This window comes from Lotus japonicus, chromosome 1, assembly GCF_012489685.1.
Source record: "Lotus japonicus ecotype B-129 chromosome 1, LjGifu_v1.2".
Classification (NCBI taxonomy): Eukaryota; Viridiplantae; Streptophyta; class Magnoliopsida; order Fabales; family Fabaceae; genus Lotus; species Lotus japonicus.
The window spans coordinates 32492621-32512763 of NC_080041.1; the positions used below are offsets into that span (position 1 = coordinate 32492621).

A 20143-nucleotide genomic window follows, 5' to 3' on the forward strand; every position below is an offset into this window, starting at 1 on the left:
CAACGCTAGCGACTGTCAGAGTCGTTGATACCGTAAGGGCCACTTAGGCATGTGCCTTAGATCCCAAAACAAAACAAAAAATTAGTACTATAAATAGAAGATTAATATATTAAGTTTCTTTAAGATTATTGTCGATTGAAAATCACTTTAACATTTTCACCTTAAGCCCCAAAATGTCTATACACGGCTCTGGCGACAGTAAAGGTGGCGACTACGTTAGTGAAGGTGGTAAAGGCGACGACTACGACTGTAAGAATGTTGGTGATGGTGGTGGCAATGATGAAGGTAGGGGAGGTAGTTTCGTTGATAGTGGTAACGGAAGCAGTGTAGGTTGGGGTGGTAGTGACAACACATTAGGTTTCGTTTGATATGTTGTTTTATGCATGACCATATAAGTTATCACCACTAACGCCACCTCGACACCTCCACCATCGCACTCTTACACTGCCACCACCCTCTACAACCACTATACGACCACAACTGCCACCACCACCACCATCACCTTACAACACGACCAATACTGCAACAACAACCTCCTACAACACTTTCACCACCACAATACCCTCCACCACCACCCTCCACCCCCAAAATCGGCTCCACAACCCTCCACCAACAACGTCATCGTCACCTACATAACTTACCACCACAACATATTTAAAAGAGTTTGTTTGGATATTAAGGGTTATTTAAACCAATAAATATGCCTTAACCAAAGTAACTAAAATAATGTCATTCATATTTAAATAAACTTATAGAGGTGATGGTGGTCATGGCTATTGAGGTGGTGGTGATGTAGTCGTGGAAGCGACCATGGTTGTGGTGAACGGTTGTGATGGAGGTGATGGTAGAGATGGTGGTGGTGGTGGTGGTGTTGGAGGGTGGCGGTCGCAGTAGAGGTGACGGTGGTGGAGGCAATGACGGTGGTGGTGGAAATGGAGTGGTGGCGGTGGTGGTGACAGTGGTCGTGCAGGTGGCGACGATGTGGTGGTGGCCGATTGTGGTGGTGGAGGGTGGCGATAACAGTAGGTGATGGTGGTGGTGGCAATGGAGTGGTGGCAGTGGTGGTGACGGTGGTCGTGCAAGTGGCAACAATGTGGTGGAAGTGATGGTAGAGGTGGTGGTGGAGGGTGGCGGTAGTAGTGGATGTGATGGCGGTGGTTATGAAGGTGGTAGTGATCGTGCCGGGGGTAACGATGGTGGTAGTGGACGGTTGTGGTGGACATGATGGTAGAAGTGGTGGTGGTGGTGGAGGATAAAGGTGATGTCTCTACATTTTATTTAAAAAAAACTCACTCGTTTAACTTTTTACTTAAAAGTCACTTTTTTTATATTTTCTTTGTAAAAAAAATAAGTAACTTATATTTTAAGAGCTTAAAAGTCACTTTCAAACAAAAAAAAAGAGCTTAAAAGTCAAAAATAAATTGGGCCAAACACTACCTTCATCCTTAAATTTAATATCCAAGTCAACACAAATTTTCGTGGATCTTTTTTTTTGACAGTAAATTTCCGTGGATCTTGCCTTGCTTCCACTGTAAGTATCTCAACCATGTAACTATTTTTTAAAAAACAAAACATGTAACATGTATATTAAGTTTCCGTTTTAAAAGAGACATCAAATCCTTTATCATATATATCTCAGTGTTTCCATGAATCTCAACCATGTATCCTTTTTCATTTACCCCAAATCAAGTGCGTTACAGATTTCAATTGATTCACTTAGATTCTCATTCTCAAATCCTCATTATGAATTTCAAACAGATACCTAAAATTTACCAAATATTGCTTCAGAAAAATCCTCAATTTTTTCAAATCCTCAACTTTGAAAAATAGTTTCTGTACTCATTATACTGTGTCACAGAAAATCTGATAAAGTGGCTACAAGGTATGTTCTAAGGCATTGTGATTTCTTGATGTGTGCTCTTCGGTCACATAGAAAACGTGTTCTGCAGCAGCTCCTAAGGTTGCAGAAAAAATAAACAGCAAAACAGGGAACCAGATGAGGCGAAAAACAACTCTGCTCGAAAAACAGCTCCTTAGCATCATAAAAAGAGAGGTCATGTGAGATTCCACCTGCTGAATATGCTCAAAACCCAGCCAAGGAAAACAAGAAATTAGCAACTAGGATATTAGAAACAAACTCTTACAAGTGAGTAGATAGTACAAATAAAAAGTAACAGAACAGTACCTAGAGTCAAAAAAAGAAGAAGAAGAAAGCACAAAAGAATAACAAAACATGGTACTCAAAACAGAAACATAAAAACGTAGGTAAAAATATCACCATACTTGTTTGCTTCATCACATGCCATCGGAAACTCAGAGCCAGGATTAACACCATTCTTACTACAAAGTAATTGAACAAAGACACTTCAATGAAGCATTTTATCGAACAGCTTAAGGGCATCATAAAAATCAGATTGTACAAATGTAGAAATGCAACGCCACAATTGCAGAAAAGAAACTAGACTCATATTAAAGTCTTAAAATTCCATGGAAACAATCAACCACTGAAATAAAAACAGTATAGAAAAATTGAAATTGTAAACTGTGTAAACAACTGAATTGAAGAAAAACAAACCGGTTCAAGAAGGACGTAAGAAGAAGAGGCAAACGACTTTGGCATGCTGGTTAGAGAAGCGTCCACCACCACACCACGTCGATCTAGGTCGCGGTTGCCGCCGGCAAAGGGAAGAACGTTTTTTTTTTTCTTTTGAAACTAAAGGAAGAACGTGAAAGAGGATTGTGGGTATATTTTTTAATTTTTTAAAAAAGGAGGAGTACTAAGCTATTAGCTAAATTAGTAGGGGTTGTTCTAGAATTAAATTAAATAATAAAATATATATTACGAAAATAAAATATTAAAAGTGATGTGGATAATAACGTGCCACGTGTCACAATATAACTGGTACAACAAGGTCATGGGTGATATATCCCAAAACTGAGCATGGGTTATTTAGACAACCCCTATTAAGACTGATGTAGGGATGATATTAATTTTTTGTACATCCAAATCTTAAAAATATGTCACGTCAATCAATTAAATTAAGTAAAAATCGCTTCTCCCACGTCTTAAAAATCTGGTTAGTTAACCATGTAGTTTACTTTTTTCCAAGAGTAATTATATTCATCATTTAGTTTATTTAAAAAAATAAAATCATTTTGTTTCTGAGTAAATTATGGCAACAAATACTAGTATAAATTCTATCTATTTATTTATAATAAGGTATTTTGTATTTAGAGAAAATGCCTTCTCCTTATGAAACAATCAGAACAAAATAAAATAAAAACACGAGGAAAATAAAAACACAAGGAAAATACCATTATATTCTCGAGTCAACAAACCCCCATACTAAAACAACAAAAGATGATTGGTTGATGATTTTGTGTATGTGCTTGTTAGTGATCATGAAATAACTGAAAGGTTGGTAGTCCGAATGGGACCTGAAGCATAACCCTATCTATCACTCATGTTGGTAGTCACTCCCTCACCGTGGTTAATATTTTTAGGTAAAGGTTTAAGGTGTGCTTAGGACGAGTCAAGTTTGAGACATGCCGAAGTTATTCAGCCATGGTAGCTGTTAGTGAGTAGAAGGTGAGAAGTAACAAGTGTATGATATAGTGGAGAAGTTGAATAATATCTAGATGACGATGTACTCGTCATTACCGTCGTTTTGACTGTAATATTGCTAGGATTACTTTCGAACGGCTTTTAGGTGAAAATCGGCTCGATAGCGGTGATGAGTTGGCGAATCGAGTCGGAGATGACGATTTTGTGGGCCACACCTTATGGGGAGATTATGGGCATGGTTCTAAGGATATTCCATGAGTGAATATTCCTTTTTATTTTTATTTTTTTAGGGTTTTATTTAAATAAAATGAGTTTTTATTTAAATAAAATGTATTTAATTATTTTTAAACTATGGTTTATTTATAAAATTAATTCTGAAAATATTTTTGAGGTATTATGGAAGTGATGCACAAAATTTTGGAGCCAAAATCATTGATAAGGTTTTTGAATTCAAAATTTGATGCATTAAGGAGGGAAATTGTGTAATTGATGCATTAATTCTTTTTGGTTTTATTTAAATTATTATTTTTAAATATTTTTGGAGAAAATATGCTGAAGATTGTGAGGTTGGACGGCCAAGAGCCTTGGAGGAGAATTAAGGAGACTTCTTTTCCAATTATTTCCTTATTTAACTAGGTTTTTATGAAATGAGTGATTTAAGGGATTGATTCTTTTAACTTTTAATTAATAGATGATGAATATTTACACTTTTGAAACCTTTAAGGATCTTCTTTATATCTGATTTACAAACGTTTGGATTCAGCTTTAAATATTTAAAAAGCTAAGGATTTAAATGATAGTTTTAAAAGGGATTTAATTAGGAAATAAGCCAAATTTTGAGGATTCAATCAAGAAAGGTTGGAAGAGTCTATAAACCCTAGAATGAGCTGAAAATTTCGTGGATATGAGCCTCTTCTTGGGGAGAAAGAAAATCATTTAATGTTTGGCTCTCACACCTCACTATAAATAGAGTCTTTCCCCCTCTCATTTCTTCACATCCAAGAGCTCTCCTCTCCTCTCTTAGTGTGTGAGCTCTCTCTCCCTCTCTTGATCTTCTTTTTATTTTTCTTGTTCTTAGTTTAGTTTCTAAGCCTTGAGCAAGGTCATTCTCAATATGCTCTATGGTTGCAGCTTAAGTTGATCTGCCAAATCCAGAAGAGAATGATTTTAATCGAGTTGCTTAGAGATGTTTGGGAATATGTGGATTTTTCTTAAAGAATTTATTGATGTTTGTATGATGTTCTTATGATCTTTAAAAAAATGATTTTAGAAATGAGGTTTTGATCTTACGAAAGAGGAAGTTTTGGTTTTTTCGAGATTTTAAGGAGATATTTTCGAAAATATGGGGAAGGGATATACTATAGCTAACGATTGACTAATTCGTAACATTACTCTGTCCGTTCGTTGGTAGGACCTTTTTGAGTGTAGACCTAGCTTCAAGGAGCAACCCGAGACTTTTAGGAAAGCGTACCTTCGAGGTAAGGGCACTTCGGCCTCAGCTTAAATAAATTGTTTGTGATTGTGATTGTTAGAAAGCATGATACTAGGACTATCGATGATATTAGTGCTAGATATGCTATATGATGATGATGTACTAAATGTTAGCTAGTGTTATTATGAACATGTTTATGTGCCCAAGATGTTAACTACATTTATTGTTATGCATGCAAGTTACTATGTTATGATATTTTGTTCATATCAGATGAACGTAAAAGGCTTAGGGCCTAGTGATGACGACTGACTTGCATGGCATGCGTATGTGGGCCAAGTGACCTGGAGTGGGCTTCGTTGACCACAGCTTGTGATCTGGACTGGGCTAGTCGGTGGTGACGTTCAGGGGATGGACCTGAACAAAAGACGAATGTGAAACGACGGTGCGTTGGAGAAGTCCAACCTCGATCATCAAGCTGTTGGGCAGCGGTGCGTTGGAGGTGTCCAACTCCGATCGTGGAGTTATGTAAGTCCTGCCTTTCCAAGAGGGATTGACTTAATGGATATTCGAAACGTCTGCATGCATGTGCACGAGCATTGACTAACAATAACTTAGAACTATGAGTTAGTTCCCCGTAATTGTGAACTTAAGAGCTAAATATAGTTCCCTTATGTGTGAATGTTAGTTTGAGGCAGGACTTGTGATTGGTAGGGAAGCATACCCTACCTATGATATGTGTGTGTTAGAAGTTGACCTTTGTTGGTTTCCTTGTTTGTTGTTTGGGGCGCTTAACGCATAGATGACAAGCATGCGTGTGATCAGTCGAGATGCGACCATATACCTGCTTGATGTGGACGACGATAAGGCTCGAGGCATCAACCGTGCGACTGATGGTTCCACTAAGGGATAGGCGAGAGCAGAGGATGCGAGGAAGCGAGACGATGTGATGCGAGCGTTGGAGGAGGCCTTGGAGATCATGCAGCCTATGAGTCGGGTATTGAGTGTGATAATTGAGTTTGTACTTGGGGGTTAGCCGAGTTTGATTTGAAAGAATCATTGTACGCTTCCAAAGCTTTTATTAATGAAATGAATTATTCAGTCTATTTCTCAAGTTACTACTTCTTTATTATTAAGCTATGTTTCAAAAAGGTTTTTATTTCGGCTAAAATTCGTCCACGTTTTTCGAAAAATATTAATAAATTGACCCCCGAGATTTAGGGATGTTACATTCGTGTTTTGGAAGTGGTCACCACACATGTTCAAATCATCAAATCATTCAAGTCATACAATCCTAACAATTTATTTGCACGTTAAGGGTTCGTTTGGTGGACAGGATATGATAGTAATCATATTCTGTTGTTATCTGGTGTTTATTTGCACGTTAAGGATCTGTTTGGTGTACTTTGGAGAAATCAATATTTTTAATAATATTTATTTAATTTATTTAACCTCTATTTTTAATTTTTTATCACTTGTCAAAACTAAGTTAAAAACAATTGATTGACTACATAATTTTAATTAAAATAGACTCCCTTAAAAAATAAGCTAATCAACAAAATTAATTTACTAATAGTTATTTTAAAACTGTTCCATGCTAGAACATAGAGAGGGAAGGTAGTACCCAAAGTATGAGGACGGTGATGAGAATGCTTAGAGAGAGAGGCTCTAACCGCTTAGAGAGAGAAAATGTAACTGAATTTCAATGTTATTATTATTCCGAATGAGCTAAGAGTCCCTTGGCAATTGGTATTTTCCTCCTATTTATAGAGGTGGGGTTGGGCTTTGGCGCCTCTAACTTACCCAAGTGGGCCAGTTGGGCCTCGAGAAGGGAGGCCCAAGATCATGGTGCGTTCCCCGCCCAAGGTCAGGTTTCCTGGGCGAGGGACCCTGGGGTCTCGCCCAGTCCACAAGTCCACAAGACACCGAGCTCGAAGCATGAGAGCTAAGTGTGTCTTTAAACAAAAAACAAGGCAACATCCCTAAGAATACTGACAAAGACCTAAAAAATCTTAAGAATCTAGAAGTGAAAAACAATGGCCAACATGGCCTGGTAAATAAAGCCTTTACAATCAACACTCTGGATCTTCAGTCGTGCCCTCCTCTTCCAGGCGATCCAAGTCCACAAGCAGGCTTGTGGCGAAGGCTTCTAGTCCGCCCGCCTTAACATGGTTACGCACGTGCTTTGAATCGTGGTACCCTGTCGCGTGTTGCGTCCATCCCACGCGCCAAGCCTTGAAATAACGCCAGGGTCGGTGAATCCCCAAAATTTCAACCGCTACCTTTGACATGTCCCTTCTAGTCACATCACAACTTTAACAATTTGAATTTCGACCAATCGGCAGCAACCGTTGCGGCTTTCATTTAATGCAACACCCCCGCTTCCCCAAAATCTGTGTCACGTCTCCCGAGGTAATCATTCCACCTTTGCCCTGATGAGACACGTTCTCCCAACCGCCTCTTATCCTAACCTTTAAATTCAACTTCTTTCTCTCACTTGCCACTTTTGAAACCCTCCACAGCCTTGCAAAGCTAACCAAGCTATTACCTCAGCATCTTCTCCTCTTCCGTCTCAGTTCCTTTCTGCAAAAAGATGACTCCTCAACGCCGCACCAAAAGATCCTCACGACTTCAAAGCCCCGCCCAAACATCCCGCGCCCCGACCACTCCTCCTCCTGCCGATCCCCTTCATGAAAATGAAAAGAATGCCTTCTGGCACAAAATTCTTTCTACCCTCCGCCCGTCCGCCACCAGAGAACCCGTTCTGAAGGCTATTTGCCAACCCTCCGAATTGTCCACCGACAAATCTATCGCTGAGTTGGCCCACCGAGTCGGAGGGTTATGCCATGAAAAATCTCTCGAAGATGTCCTCATTACTAGCCGGGGCTTGAGCAGCCGCCGCCCCTGGAAATGCCGCACACTCGAGCAAGGCGCGGAAGAGCCCCACTTCTTCTACGTTTATGAGTACTTCTTTCTTGACCTGGGGATCAAACTACCCTTCTCCCCCTTTCTTTACCAGGTTTTTAGAGAAATCAACGTGGCCCCAAGTCAACTTCATTTGAACGCTTGGGTCTTCACCCGATTCTACGAGATCCTGTGTGATGCCATCAACCTTGAGGCCAAAACCTCCCATTTCTTTTACTTCTATGGCGTGGAACCAAGATCCTTAAAAGTTGAGACTCCCGGGTGGGTATCCCTAAAGTCTCGAACGGGTCGACAGCGTCTCCATCCATATAAGAGTAACATCAAGATGGGGCCCGGGCGCCGATATTTTCGTGTAATCGTGCACCCTTCCTATCCTGAAGCTTTCACACGCCGGGATGGGACTGCTTCATTTCCTCTTTACTGGACCGAGGATCCCCGCGACGTTCCCCCACCAACCGACGCATCACTGGACAGTGAAGACAAAGCCATCCTCTGCTTCCTCGCTGGGTTCCCCATCCTGGAATGCTCCCAGTTGCTCGAAGCCGTTCGCGAAAACACACTCCACACCCTCCTAGAAGGGATTGACTTTACTGCGGCCGCACTGCAGCGCGCCCTAACTGCCGATCCACTCGAGTTTCCTCCTGTTTTCAATACCCAGGTGATCAAGAGGAAACGTGTCGCTGCCGATTCTGAAGCCGAGGCTGCCACTCTTCCTTCAAAGAAGGCCGAAGGATCTTCTTTAACTGATCTCGTTCCCGGCGCAGCTAGGACTGATGAGGCTACACCGGGTGTTGCCCCATTGCAGCCTACTGACGACCTAGCTCCCAGATTCCATGGTGATGCCGCTCCCCCTTCCCCCCCGAAGAGGTCCCAAAAATCCAAAGAAGTTAACCCTGGCTTAGAGGAAAAATCCGGGGTCGAGACTTTCTCGCCCCGAAAGTTGAAAAAGAAAAAGAAAGGCGAGAAATCTTCGACTAGTGAAGCATCCGCCCCACGCCCGGAGAAAAAGAAGAAAAACAAAAGCGAGAAACCTCCAGCTGACGAAGCGTCCGCCCCACACCTGGCGAGCGAAGAGACGCCGAAACACGTGGGCGGTGATGAGTCCTCACCTTGTCCGAAGGGGGTTTCCGCTGGTCTAAAACCCTCTGAAAATTCTCCCCAAACAACTCCTTCTCCTGATCCAACCGAGGCGGGCCCAGCTGGAGAATCTCTCGCCCGACCGGCGAGCCCTCAGGACGAAGGTGCAAACTCCCAAGGGTCGCCATTCTTTTGCTCCCCAGTGCAGAAACCAACCATGTTATTTCCGGCGACCAAGCGGGACCTTCAGCGAGCCAACAACCTTCCCTCATCGCATTTATGTTGTCCAACGCCTCCCTTGGTGATATGAGAGCAGTCGAGATTCCTGACCTTGATATTGCAGCGCAGGAAGCCCTCAACCACCTCTTACGAGCGGGGTGCCTCTTTGCCCAATTATCTCAAGACTCAACTTCCTCCGCAGAAGTGGAGCAACTTCAACAAGAGGCTGACAGTTACCGCGTTGCCACGCAGGAAGCTCACAAAGAATGGGACAAGTTGCTGACCCAAGTGGCAGCTCAAACGAGGAAATTGACCAACGTGGGTGTCGAGATGAGTTACTACGACGAGGACATGGCTGCTTGCAAGGAGAGGACGGATGAATTGGAGTTGGATTGGTATGAACTTCAGGAAGAGGTGAAGGCAAAAACAGAGTCAATCAACGCCGGCAAGGCCACTTGCATCCTTCAAGGCCAAGAGATCGCTTTTCTTCAGATCGAGTTGGGAATGGCGAATGAAGCCCTGGCTGACGTGAGGTCGCAACTTGAGGCAGAAAACCAGGCCCTCGCAGATATGGACTCCAAGACCAAGACCTCTCAAGCCAGGTTGGTAGCTGACGTTGCGGCTGAGGTCGTGGAAGAGCGTGGCCGCGACTTCTTTCTTGCCAAGACTCAAGTCCAACATCTCTATCAAGGAATTAACCTTGATGGAATGGGAGCTTTCAAGAAGATTACCCTACATGGGCTTGTTGGCCCTGACGATCCTCCGGGCTTCACCGCTGAGCATTTCGCTGCTGCTGAAATTGAGAGGGAAAAAATGTCAATGTAAAGATAACTATGTTTTGTCATCTTTTGTAAATATCATTTTTGTAATGAATTAGTGTTGTTATATTTTCTTTATTTTGACTTCGTCTTGCGTCTTTCCTTCGCCATTTAGGCAATTTTTGTTCGCCCGTCGCCATTTAGGCAATTTTTTTTGTTCGCCTTGCGTTCGTGTAGCGATTTGAAGGTGCGCCGAAGAAACTAGGACTTTTGCTCATTTTGAGGCTTTCTTTCACACCAATATTTCCTGTAAGAGCAGGTGTGGCCTTGGCGGTTTCATCCTACCAAGGGCTTACACTGCTGGGGGCCCAATGGCCATATGGGTTTACCCAGACTTATGCCTAGTTTAGTTTCTCGCCCATATTTCGGGGAGGCCTCGTATTCCCAGATTTCGGGGAGACTAAGGGGATAAGGGACCCACCCCATTTTGGGGATGAGTCGCTTTCCCGCACACATCACCAACGAGAGGTCAGCGTTTCGCGCCGGACTTTCCCGGAGCAATCCCCAGACTTCAAGGTCGTGTTGGGATTGCCACCTTCGAGGAATTTTTCCCACCGAGCGAACGTGACGTGTTAGTTGAGTTGCTATTTGGATAACACCGGTTCGTGCCGGACTTTCCCAGAGCAATCCCTAGACATCAAGGTCGTGTTGGGATTGCCACCTTCGGGGAATTTTTCCCACCGGGCGACAGTATCTCTTGAATTAGAAGTATTGTTGGTGAATATCCTTTTTGTATTTCATTTGTAAAAGATTTTTTGTACATCGAGGAATGCCTCATTAAAAAACTCCCGTGTCGGAGAAAAAGAGTGTATCTTGACTTTTGATCTTACTGGCTTTTATCCGACCCTTCCGTTGCGCTCTCGCCCTTGTCAATGAACTTCCCTGTCAAAGTATCGTGCCCAGAAACTCATCCTTTGTTCATCCCGTGCTTGCCACCCACTCCACGCCGCCACAGATTTGGCGTTCTTGCCAGCGGGTCATCAACTCGCTCTCTTGCACGCTCCTCTTACCTTTCTTGCCCCTGAAGACCTCTCCTCTCGCCGATTTCCGCTGTCTCGCCCTGGCCTTAACTTTATCCTTGATGCGGTAGGTTGTGCCTCCTCGCTCTGCCTCTAGCTTATCCCAATCCTGTCCAAACAGCTCAGTTCTTCTCTTCCCGCCCTCCTGGCGTTGGAGAATTCTTAAGTCCGCCCCTGGGCTCACCGCCCTTCTTTTCTCCTGCACGCTCGGTCCCTTGCTTATCAAAGCTGGTGTCCTGAACTGCGGAAGTTCCCAGAATTCCATATCTTTAGGGCTCCAACTGAAGAGGTCAAAATTTTCCTCTACCAACTTTTCCAAACGTCGTTCTTGTTCAGACGTGAGCCTGGGCTCAATTGCAAACACTCCTCTACTGAATTTGTACATTTCTAGATCATCAACTATCCCTGCCCAGCGCTCCTCTGCCCTAATGTCTGTGAACGGTCCCTTTCTTTCTGTTTCCTCAACCTCTTTTGCTTGCCTTTGATTTTTCCGTTGTCTCTTTACCTTTTCCCCGACAATCTCTCCTACCCTGCGCTCCTGCTTACCCCTCTTGTTCTGATTTCCCTCTTGAATCTCTATTTCATGACACCGATGTCCCTCGCCAGCTTCTTTTCTGTCGTACATGCTGAGGCAGTTATTGTAACATTCTCTAGCTCGCCTTTGGTCAACCGCAATCTTTCCCACTCTTCCGCACATCAGCGGATATTTAACCGCCAGGTGAGCCGTGGAGATCACCACACAAAGACGGTTAAGTGTGTTCCTTCCTATAATGACGTTGTATGAAGCTACGACCTATATCACGAGGTATCTCACACGAAGGAGCTTGGCATTCTCATCAATCCCGAAGATTGTATCCAACTCTATGTATCCGCGCACCCAAACTTGCTCGCCCGAAAACCCCACCAGAGTCCCTGTATAAGGCATTAAATCTTTATCCGTTAATCCCAGTTGATCGAATGCGTCTCCGTAGATGATATCAACAGAGCTTCCTTGGTCTAGAAGAACTCGGCGGACGTTGAAACTGTTGATCCTGATCATGACGACTATAGGATCATCCTTGTGCGTCTTAACCCCCTCAAAGTCTGCCGTTGAAATTACTATGTCAGGATGCTGGAAATCGAAAGGAGTTTCGTATTGTTGCACCGATGTCACCGCCCGAGCGTGTCTTCTTCTAGCTGAGGTTATTGCACCGCCCCCGCCGAAACCACCTGCAATTGTATTTATCATGCCAACCGGCGGTTCAAGATCTTTATTAAAGGTTTCCTCTGCTCCCTTCTTTCGTGCAGCCAACGTCTCCTTTTTGTCAGTAGTCGGCGTTTGGCGACGATCCTCTCGTCGGCGTTCATCTTGTTGGCGAGACCCCCTGTACATGTTCCCCTGATGTCGCTCTCCATTCCAGCGTTCGCCACGTTCATTCAGCTGCGACCGGCCTGCTCGGATGAGCCTCTCGATTTCATTCTTCAGAGTAAAGCAATCCCCTGTGTCATGTCCCGCTGATTGGTGGTACTCACACCACTTGGTCTTGTCCGTCGTTGCCCGCGGCGGGTCATTCCTTCTTTCGCCCTCTTCAACTGCATGCGTCGCCTTAACTTCACGTAGCAGCTCTGTCAGGTGGGCGTTCAAGCTTTTTCCTGCCTCCTCTCAGCGACGAGGGTCAGCCTGATGCCAGGGCCGGCGTCGCTCAAAATTTTCCTTTTTGGGATACAAAGATTCCCTCGGTACCTTTTCCCCAGTCCGAACCTTCTTGTCCCGTCTTCTGCTTCCCTCTGTTTTCTCCTTGCTTGGCTTGTCTTCTGGTGACATGTCTCTCTCTTCGCGCGCCTCCGCTTAAAAGCGGCATCCTCCTCGTCGAGTATGTACGTCTTCGCTCGGGCTCGCACCTCCGCCATTGACTTGGCTGGCTTTCGGCTCAATTTACTATTTAGCTTTCCTGGCTGCAATCCGTTTTTAAAGGCGCGAGCGCAGGCATTTGGCTCGGATTCCTCTATCTTTACTGACGCAGTGCTGAACCACTTCACGTACTGCTTCCAAGTCTCGCCCTCGGATTGACGCACATTATACAAATCTTCAATCGTCACCTGCTTAGTTTTGCTCGCCGAGAACTGGACAAGGAATTTGGACGAGAAGTCACGAAAGTTCGTGATGGATCCTCGTGGTAGAGTCATGAACCATGCCATTGTCGTGCCTTTGAATGTGGCTGGAAACATCCTACACTTGACCGCATCAGAAGCGGCGCTGATCACCATCTTCGTATTGAAATACAGCAAGTGCTCCTTGGGATCAGCCTTTCCACTGTAGGTTTCCAGCACTATATTCTTCATATTGTCTAGAATGACAACTTCTCTCACTGCCGCTGAAAATGGTTCGAACTCCGCCACAGCCTCTGCCTCGTGCTCTCCCTCATCTTGCTGCTCAATGCGGTAATACTCTAGCTGCTCTTGGAGATACTCGTTTCGCTGTCGTATATCGTCAATACTACTAATCAGACGCCTCCAATCTTGGCTGGAGATCGGTGCCTGAGGTGCCTGAGTCTCTTCTCTTGACGCCATTGGTGACCTCTGCTGCTCTGGCGAGGACGGCAGTGAGGGCAAACAGAGGTGTTGGAGAAGGAGGAGGTGGAGGCAGAGCAGGAGGAGTCACCTGATCCGTCTCCTCACGTTGAACCTGCATATGTCGTGGCTGAGTCCTTTTTCCATACATAACTCACCACTCAGGCTCCCATTCACCAAAATAGAAACCGTGGCAAATTTAAGGCATCTCTTGATCCACCCAATCCACTTTAATTTGCGCAAAAATTCATTCTCCCCATCATGTATTCCAAAACCCCCCACTCTACAGAGTCGTAAGCTTTCTCAAAATCAACCTTAAAAATAATACTCGGTCACTTCTTAACCTTAGCCTCATGCACCACCTCATTCAACATCACCACGTTATCCAACATATTCTGTTTACCCATAAAAGAAAACTACCGCTCATCAATCACCTTCCCAATTACCGACTTCAATCTGATAACTAGCAACTTTGAAACCACCTTATAGATACAACCAATTAACGATATAGGCCTAAAATCATTAAGAGCTTGAGGAGTCTTAACCTTCGGGATAAGAACAATGAATGAAGCATTACATCCCTGCGGCCAAGCCCCCCTCCGCCAAAATTCCTTAACAACCTTGATTGAACCCATCTGGACCCGGGCTCATAGTCCCACCACACTCCCAAACTGCTTGCTTAACCTCGGCCTCCTCCAAAGGACCAACCAGTTCGAAATTGTCCTTCTCAGATAAAGAATTGAACCGCACACCATCAAGCTTTAGCCTATCCTCAAAAAAGTTATGAACTGCCGCCTTTACCCTCCTTGGTTCTTCCTCCCACACTCCATCCACCATCAAACCAACAATAGAATTCGTCATTAAAATCTTTTTTAAATTGACACAACTTTTTTTTTTCTTGAGTCACTACCGGAGACATTAATTGGGCTTGGCTAAGTACCCGTGTCCAACAACATCAATGCTATTTCCTGGATTTATATTTCCTATATCATTTTGTCCAACATTCCCAGAAGACGAGGTGTTATTATTTATTGATCTATTATTAGTTGTGTTAAAAAACTCATCACTTCTTAGAGCATCTTCAATGCTAGTTCTTATTTCTTATTCCCTCCGTTCCCTATTATAAGTCACATTTTTTGAAAAAAAATTGTTACAAAATATAAGTCACTTTCTATTATCTAGGAAGCATTAAATAATTTTTTCCAAGTTAACCCTCATATTTAATATGAAAGAGATGATAAACTTTAGAAGTATTAACTTGGAGAGAGAAAATCATAGGAAAGTAAATAAGGGTAATCTAGGAAAGTAAATCATTTTTATTTACAAATTTATTACTAGTAACTACTTTTCTTAATCTAAGAGAATTAGTTATTTGTGACTTATATATAGGAACGGAGGGAGTAGTTTTTAGTACTATTCAAGTGAGCTCGTATTGCCACATGTGTTTAAGCAACTCTAAAGCAATTTTGCTTCAACCATGAGTTCTTAGTTCTTAGTTCTTACCACTATTCATTTAGTCCCACCAACCACATTATTTATACTTTTTATTTTCATAAAAATAATAAAACAAAACTCATAAAGAAATAAAATAATTTGGATGAGAGAGAAATAATTAATATTTTAAGCTAAGAATCAAAAAGCAAAACTTCTTATATAAGAACTGAGTTCTTATTTTTAAGAATTAAGGAGTCAATGTCAGCACCTCCAATGGTAAAGTTCTTAGTTCTTAACTCCAAAATAAGAACTAAAAACCTTACATTAGGGATGCTCTTATAGGCATACAACAGTTCCACAATGAATTTCAAATGACACTTAAAAAATATTTTCACAAACAAGACTTACTAGGCGCCAATTTGTTGACTCTGAATTTTTTTTTTTAAGCAATTACGAATACATGAACAGTTTGGGGATTGGATTCAAATTGTATTTGATTACTTTTATTGGAAACTTTTAAGTGCCACTACGAAGTTCATAAAAGAACAATGAGCAAAAGTTCTTTAAAACTATGAATAATTTCAAACAAGTGATTCTAAAAACCAGAATAAGGAAGAAGCAAAAGGGAAATGGTAAATGAAAGAAGTAGATTGCATTGAATGTAAATTAAGTCTCACTACAACATACTCAAAATATCCTATTAGCCTTTAGTCACTCAAAATATACTATTAGCCTTTTATCACTTGGATGCGTGTGTTGGTTTAATTTTTATTTCTTTTTCCTTTTGGCCACCAGTCTTCACGGGGAAAAGGGCCTGGTCTAACATGGGCGTACCAATTCCTAAGCCACTTGGGCTGATCATTTTGTATACTTAATGGGCCGGGCAACCCATGGTTCGTTCGGACCAAAACCCAAGCTATAAATAACAGGCACCGCCCAAGCGGCAGGGGGACCTATCATTTCACGCAATTTTATTAGTTTTCATTTACTTCGCTTGCTCTCAGTTTGTTTAGCCCAAGTCTAAGGTTCCATACCGGAACATTGGCGCCCACCGTGGGGCCGAAGAATACTTTCCTAGGCTTCGCTTTTCACCGCGATGGTGACTCGATCCGGGGCGAACGGAGAGAGGAATCACGTTCAACAAAATGATGTTCCTCCCGATGTTCTTCAGCGGATCATGGACGATCTCAATGAACTTCGTCAACATAATCAACAGTTACAAAATCAACTTACTGATCTCAATCAGACTCAAAGGTTACAAGAGGGCGATCGAAGAATGGCTGAGACGGTGGTGGACTTTCAACCTTTCACAGAGGAAATAGCGAACACCGCCGTCCCAGATAATTTGAAGACGTTAAAGCTTGATTCTTATTATGGCGACTCAGATCCGAAGGACCATTTAGTGTATTTTAACACAAAAATGGTTGAAGTGCAAAATGCTGCCATCAACTTTCAAGAAGTCAGCGATGATTTGGTTTACAACTTTGCCTTCAAGGTCAATTGTCAATTTCACAGAGTTATCTACAAAGTTCTTGTCTCAATTTTCTACCAGTCGTGCACAAAAGGTGACTCCGGCGACATTATTCAATGTTCGTCAAGGACCAAATGAGACTTTGCAGTCTTACATGGGGCGTTTCAATCAATTATCTGTTCATTTGGAGGATAAAATGCCGGAAATCTGCATTGCAGCTTTTGAATTGGGTTTGAAGCCGGGTGGCTTAAACAACAATTTAAGTAGAAAACATGTGGAGACAATGGCGCATTTACGCGAAAGGGTGCAAGGATACATCAGAGAGGAGCAGAGCGATCAGATCAAAAACAACCGCCCAAATGCAGCGGTTACAGGGCAGAAACAGCAGTTTGAGGCGAAGAAGGGAGCGGTTGCAGATCAATATTCGAAGGGATGGACTGAACGTGGCAACGCGGGGTATAACAATCGCAACCGTTATGACGGTCGATTTGATAACCGTTCTAATTTCAAAAATCGTGCTCAGCGGTATGGGGCCGTATGGGGTGCGTGGGCCTGGACATTCAATGGCGTGGACCCGGAATCAAAATGATCGTGCAGTGCCTTTGGCGGTTAATTTGACTGAAGCTTTACACACGTGTCTGGAGGCGAACGTTATCCGTTTTCCGCGGCAGCCAAAGCCGTCAACAGGTTATGTGGATAAGAAGAAGTGGTGTGAATATCATAGGATCTCGGGACATAATACTGATGATTGTTTTACTCTGAAGAAGGAGATCGATAAATTGGTAAAGGCTGGGTGTATGAAACAGCTTGAAGGGCGAAGCAATTCAGATGAAGCAGGAACTTCAACAAGGCGAACCGAAGACGGAAAAGAGATTGAGAGTGATGGACAAAACAGACAATCAGAAGGGAAAGCGAAGGGGCGGATTCATTCTATTTTTGGTGGATTCCGCGGTGGAGGAATGACTAATTCAGCTCGTAAGAGGTACGTCCATTCCATTAATGCTGTTTATTATAACGATTGGGGAAGTTGGGCAACCAATCAACCCGATATAACTTTTACTGTGCGAGATTTTGAGGGTGTTCAACCTCATGAAGACGATCCAATTGTTGTAATGCTGAGAATTGCTGATTACGAAATTGAGAGGGTACTTCTGGATCAAGGATGCTCGGCGGATTTGATTTATGGTGATGCTTTTGAAAAGTTGGGGCTAAATGAATCTGACTTGTTGCCTTATGATGGCTCTTTGGTGGGTTTTTCTAAAGAAAAAGTATTTGTTCGAGGGTATGTGGAGCTGAAGACTGTCTTTGGAGAAGGGAAAAATGCGGAGACATTTGCTATTAAGTTTCTGGTAGTAAAATGTACTTCGCCGTATAATGTACTCATTGGGAGGCCATCATTAAACAGATTGGGGGCGATCATTTCTACACGACACTTAACAGCTAAGTATCCGTTGAGCAAAGGAGGAGTTGGAGTTTTAAAGGCTGACCAAATGGTTGCCAGAAAGTGTTATTCAGAAAGTTTCAAGCAGTATGGGCATATGGGAAAGAAGGCAGTGAAAGAGGGGCATCGAGTATATGAGGTGAATGTAGATCAGACAGACATTAGTTTGGATCCTCGTGATGGATTCATTGAGCACAAGATGACATCAGAGGAGGAAACTAAGGCGATCCAGATTGGTGAGCGAAATTTGAAAGTTGGTGTCAATTTAACTACAAGTCAAGAGAACAGGTTGGTAAAGTTGTTATCTGAGAATATGGATTTATTTGCATGGAGTGCAAAGGATCTACCAGGAATCGATCCGGAATTTATCTGTCACAAATTGGCTTTAAATCCCGGGGCGAAACCTATTGTTCAATTCAAAAGAAAGATGGGCGAGGAAAAGGAAGAGGCAGTGAAGGTGGAAACCAACAAGTTACTAGAAGCTGGTTTCATTAGGGAGGTTAAGTATCCGACATGGTTGGCGAATGTAGTAATGGTGAAGAAGGCTAATGGAAAGTGGCGAATGTGCACAGATTATACAGATTTGAACAAGCATTGTCCTAAGGATTCTTATCCTTTACCGAATATTGATAAGCTTGTGGATAGGGCGTCTGGATTCAGAATGCTTAGCCTCATGGATGCATATTCAGGGTATCATCAGATAAGAATGTATCAGCCAGACGAAGAGAAGACAGCTTTTATGACAAATCAGGCGAACTATTGTTATCAGACTATGCCGTTTGGGCTGAAGAATGCGGGAGCAACATACCAAAGGTTGATGGATAAGGTGTTTGACAAGAAGGTGGGGCGGAACATGGAGATTTATGTAGATGACATGGTGGTCAAGTCAGAGGAAATGATGGCACACTGTTCTGATCTCGAAGAGGCGTTTGGCGAGCTAAGAAAGCATAACATGAGACTTAACCCAGAAAAATGTTCGTTTGGAATTCAAAGTGGAAAGTTTTTGGGCTTCATGATCACAAAGAGAGGAATTGAGGCGAATCCTGATAAGTGTAAGGCGATACTTGATATGCAGAGTCCAACCTCAGTTAAAGATGTGCAAAAATTAACAGGAAAGATAGCAGCTTTGTCCAGGTTTCTTCCGTGTTCTGGGGAAAAATCAGCACCATTCTTTCAATGTTTAAGGAAGAACAAAACTTTTCAGTGCACTGAAGAATGTGAAAGGGCGTTCAAAAGTTTGAAGGATCATTTGTTCAGCCCACCAATTTTAGCCAAACCAATTCCAGGTATTTCATTGTCAATGTTTATTTCCATATCTGATAATGTAGTTAGTTCAGTTTTGTTGCAAGAGAATAAAGATGATATGAGGATCATATATTTTGTGAGTCATGCTCTTCAAGGAGCCGAGGTTAGATACCAGAAAATTGAAAAGGCTGCATTAGCTTTAATTATATCCGCCAGGAAATTAAGACCTTATTTTCAAGGCTTTCCAATTGTGGTAAAAACTGACTTGCCACTTCACCAAGTTTTACAAAAGCCTGATCTGGCTGGAAGAATGGTTTCCTGGGCTGTTGAGTTGTCAGAATTTGAAATCACTTTTGACAGGAAAGGTCTGGTTAAAGCACAGGTATTGGTAGATTTTGTCAATGAAATGTCTTCCAGTGAGAAAACTATGGAAATTGGAGAATAGAGTTTGTCTGTGGATGGTTCATCCAATGTCAAGGGAAGTGGAGCCGGAATAATCCTAGAAGGACCAGGAGGTGTGACAGTCGAGCAGTCAGTCAAGTTTGACTTCAAAGCAAGTAATAATCAGGCAGAGTACCAAGCTATAATTGCAGGTTTGAAGTTGGCGATCGAGATGGGGGTCAAGAGCATAATGATTAAAACAGATTCTCAAATAGTTTCCAGGCAAATTCAGGGTGAATATCAGGCGAGGGACGCACAGCTGGCTAAGTATTTACTGAAAGCTCAAGGATTGATAAAGCAGATAGGCACAGTGCAGGTCAATTATGTTCCGAGGGAAGAAAATACAAGGGCGGATATTCTGTCAAAGTTAGCAAGCACCAAGAAGCCGGGGAACAATAAGTCAGTCATCCAGGAGGTTTTAAACAGCCCAAGTATCGAAGAGGACGAGACAATGATGGTGTTGACTGTAGTAGATTTAGATTGGATTGGGCGCATCAAAAAGTGTTTGG

At 42.8% G+C, this 20143-nt stretch overlaps 1 protein-coding gene and 1 long non-coding RNA gene across 2 annotated transcripts; both read right to left on the bottom strand.

Annotated features, from left to right (window-relative positions):
- Positions 1-1783: 1783 nt before the first annotated feature.
- On the bottom strand, positions 1784-2747 carry LOC130731800 (uncharacterized). Its single transcript, XR_009016829.1, has 3 exons — positions 2576-2747; positions 2284-2340; positions 1784-2073 (listed from the first exon to the last, which is right to left on the bottom strand). It is a non-coding gene; the product is annotated as an uncharacterized LOC130731800 (long non-coding RNA).
- A 9925-nt stretch (positions 2748-12672) lies between these two features.
- LOC130733102 (uncharacterized) lies at positions 12673-13602 on the bottom strand. The gene has a single exon (XM_057585176.1). The coding sequence runs from the start codon at positions 13600-13602 to the stop codon at positions 12673-12675; it is 930 nt and encodes a 309-aa protein (XP_057441159.1).
- Positions 13603-20143: the final 6541 nt, after the last annotated feature.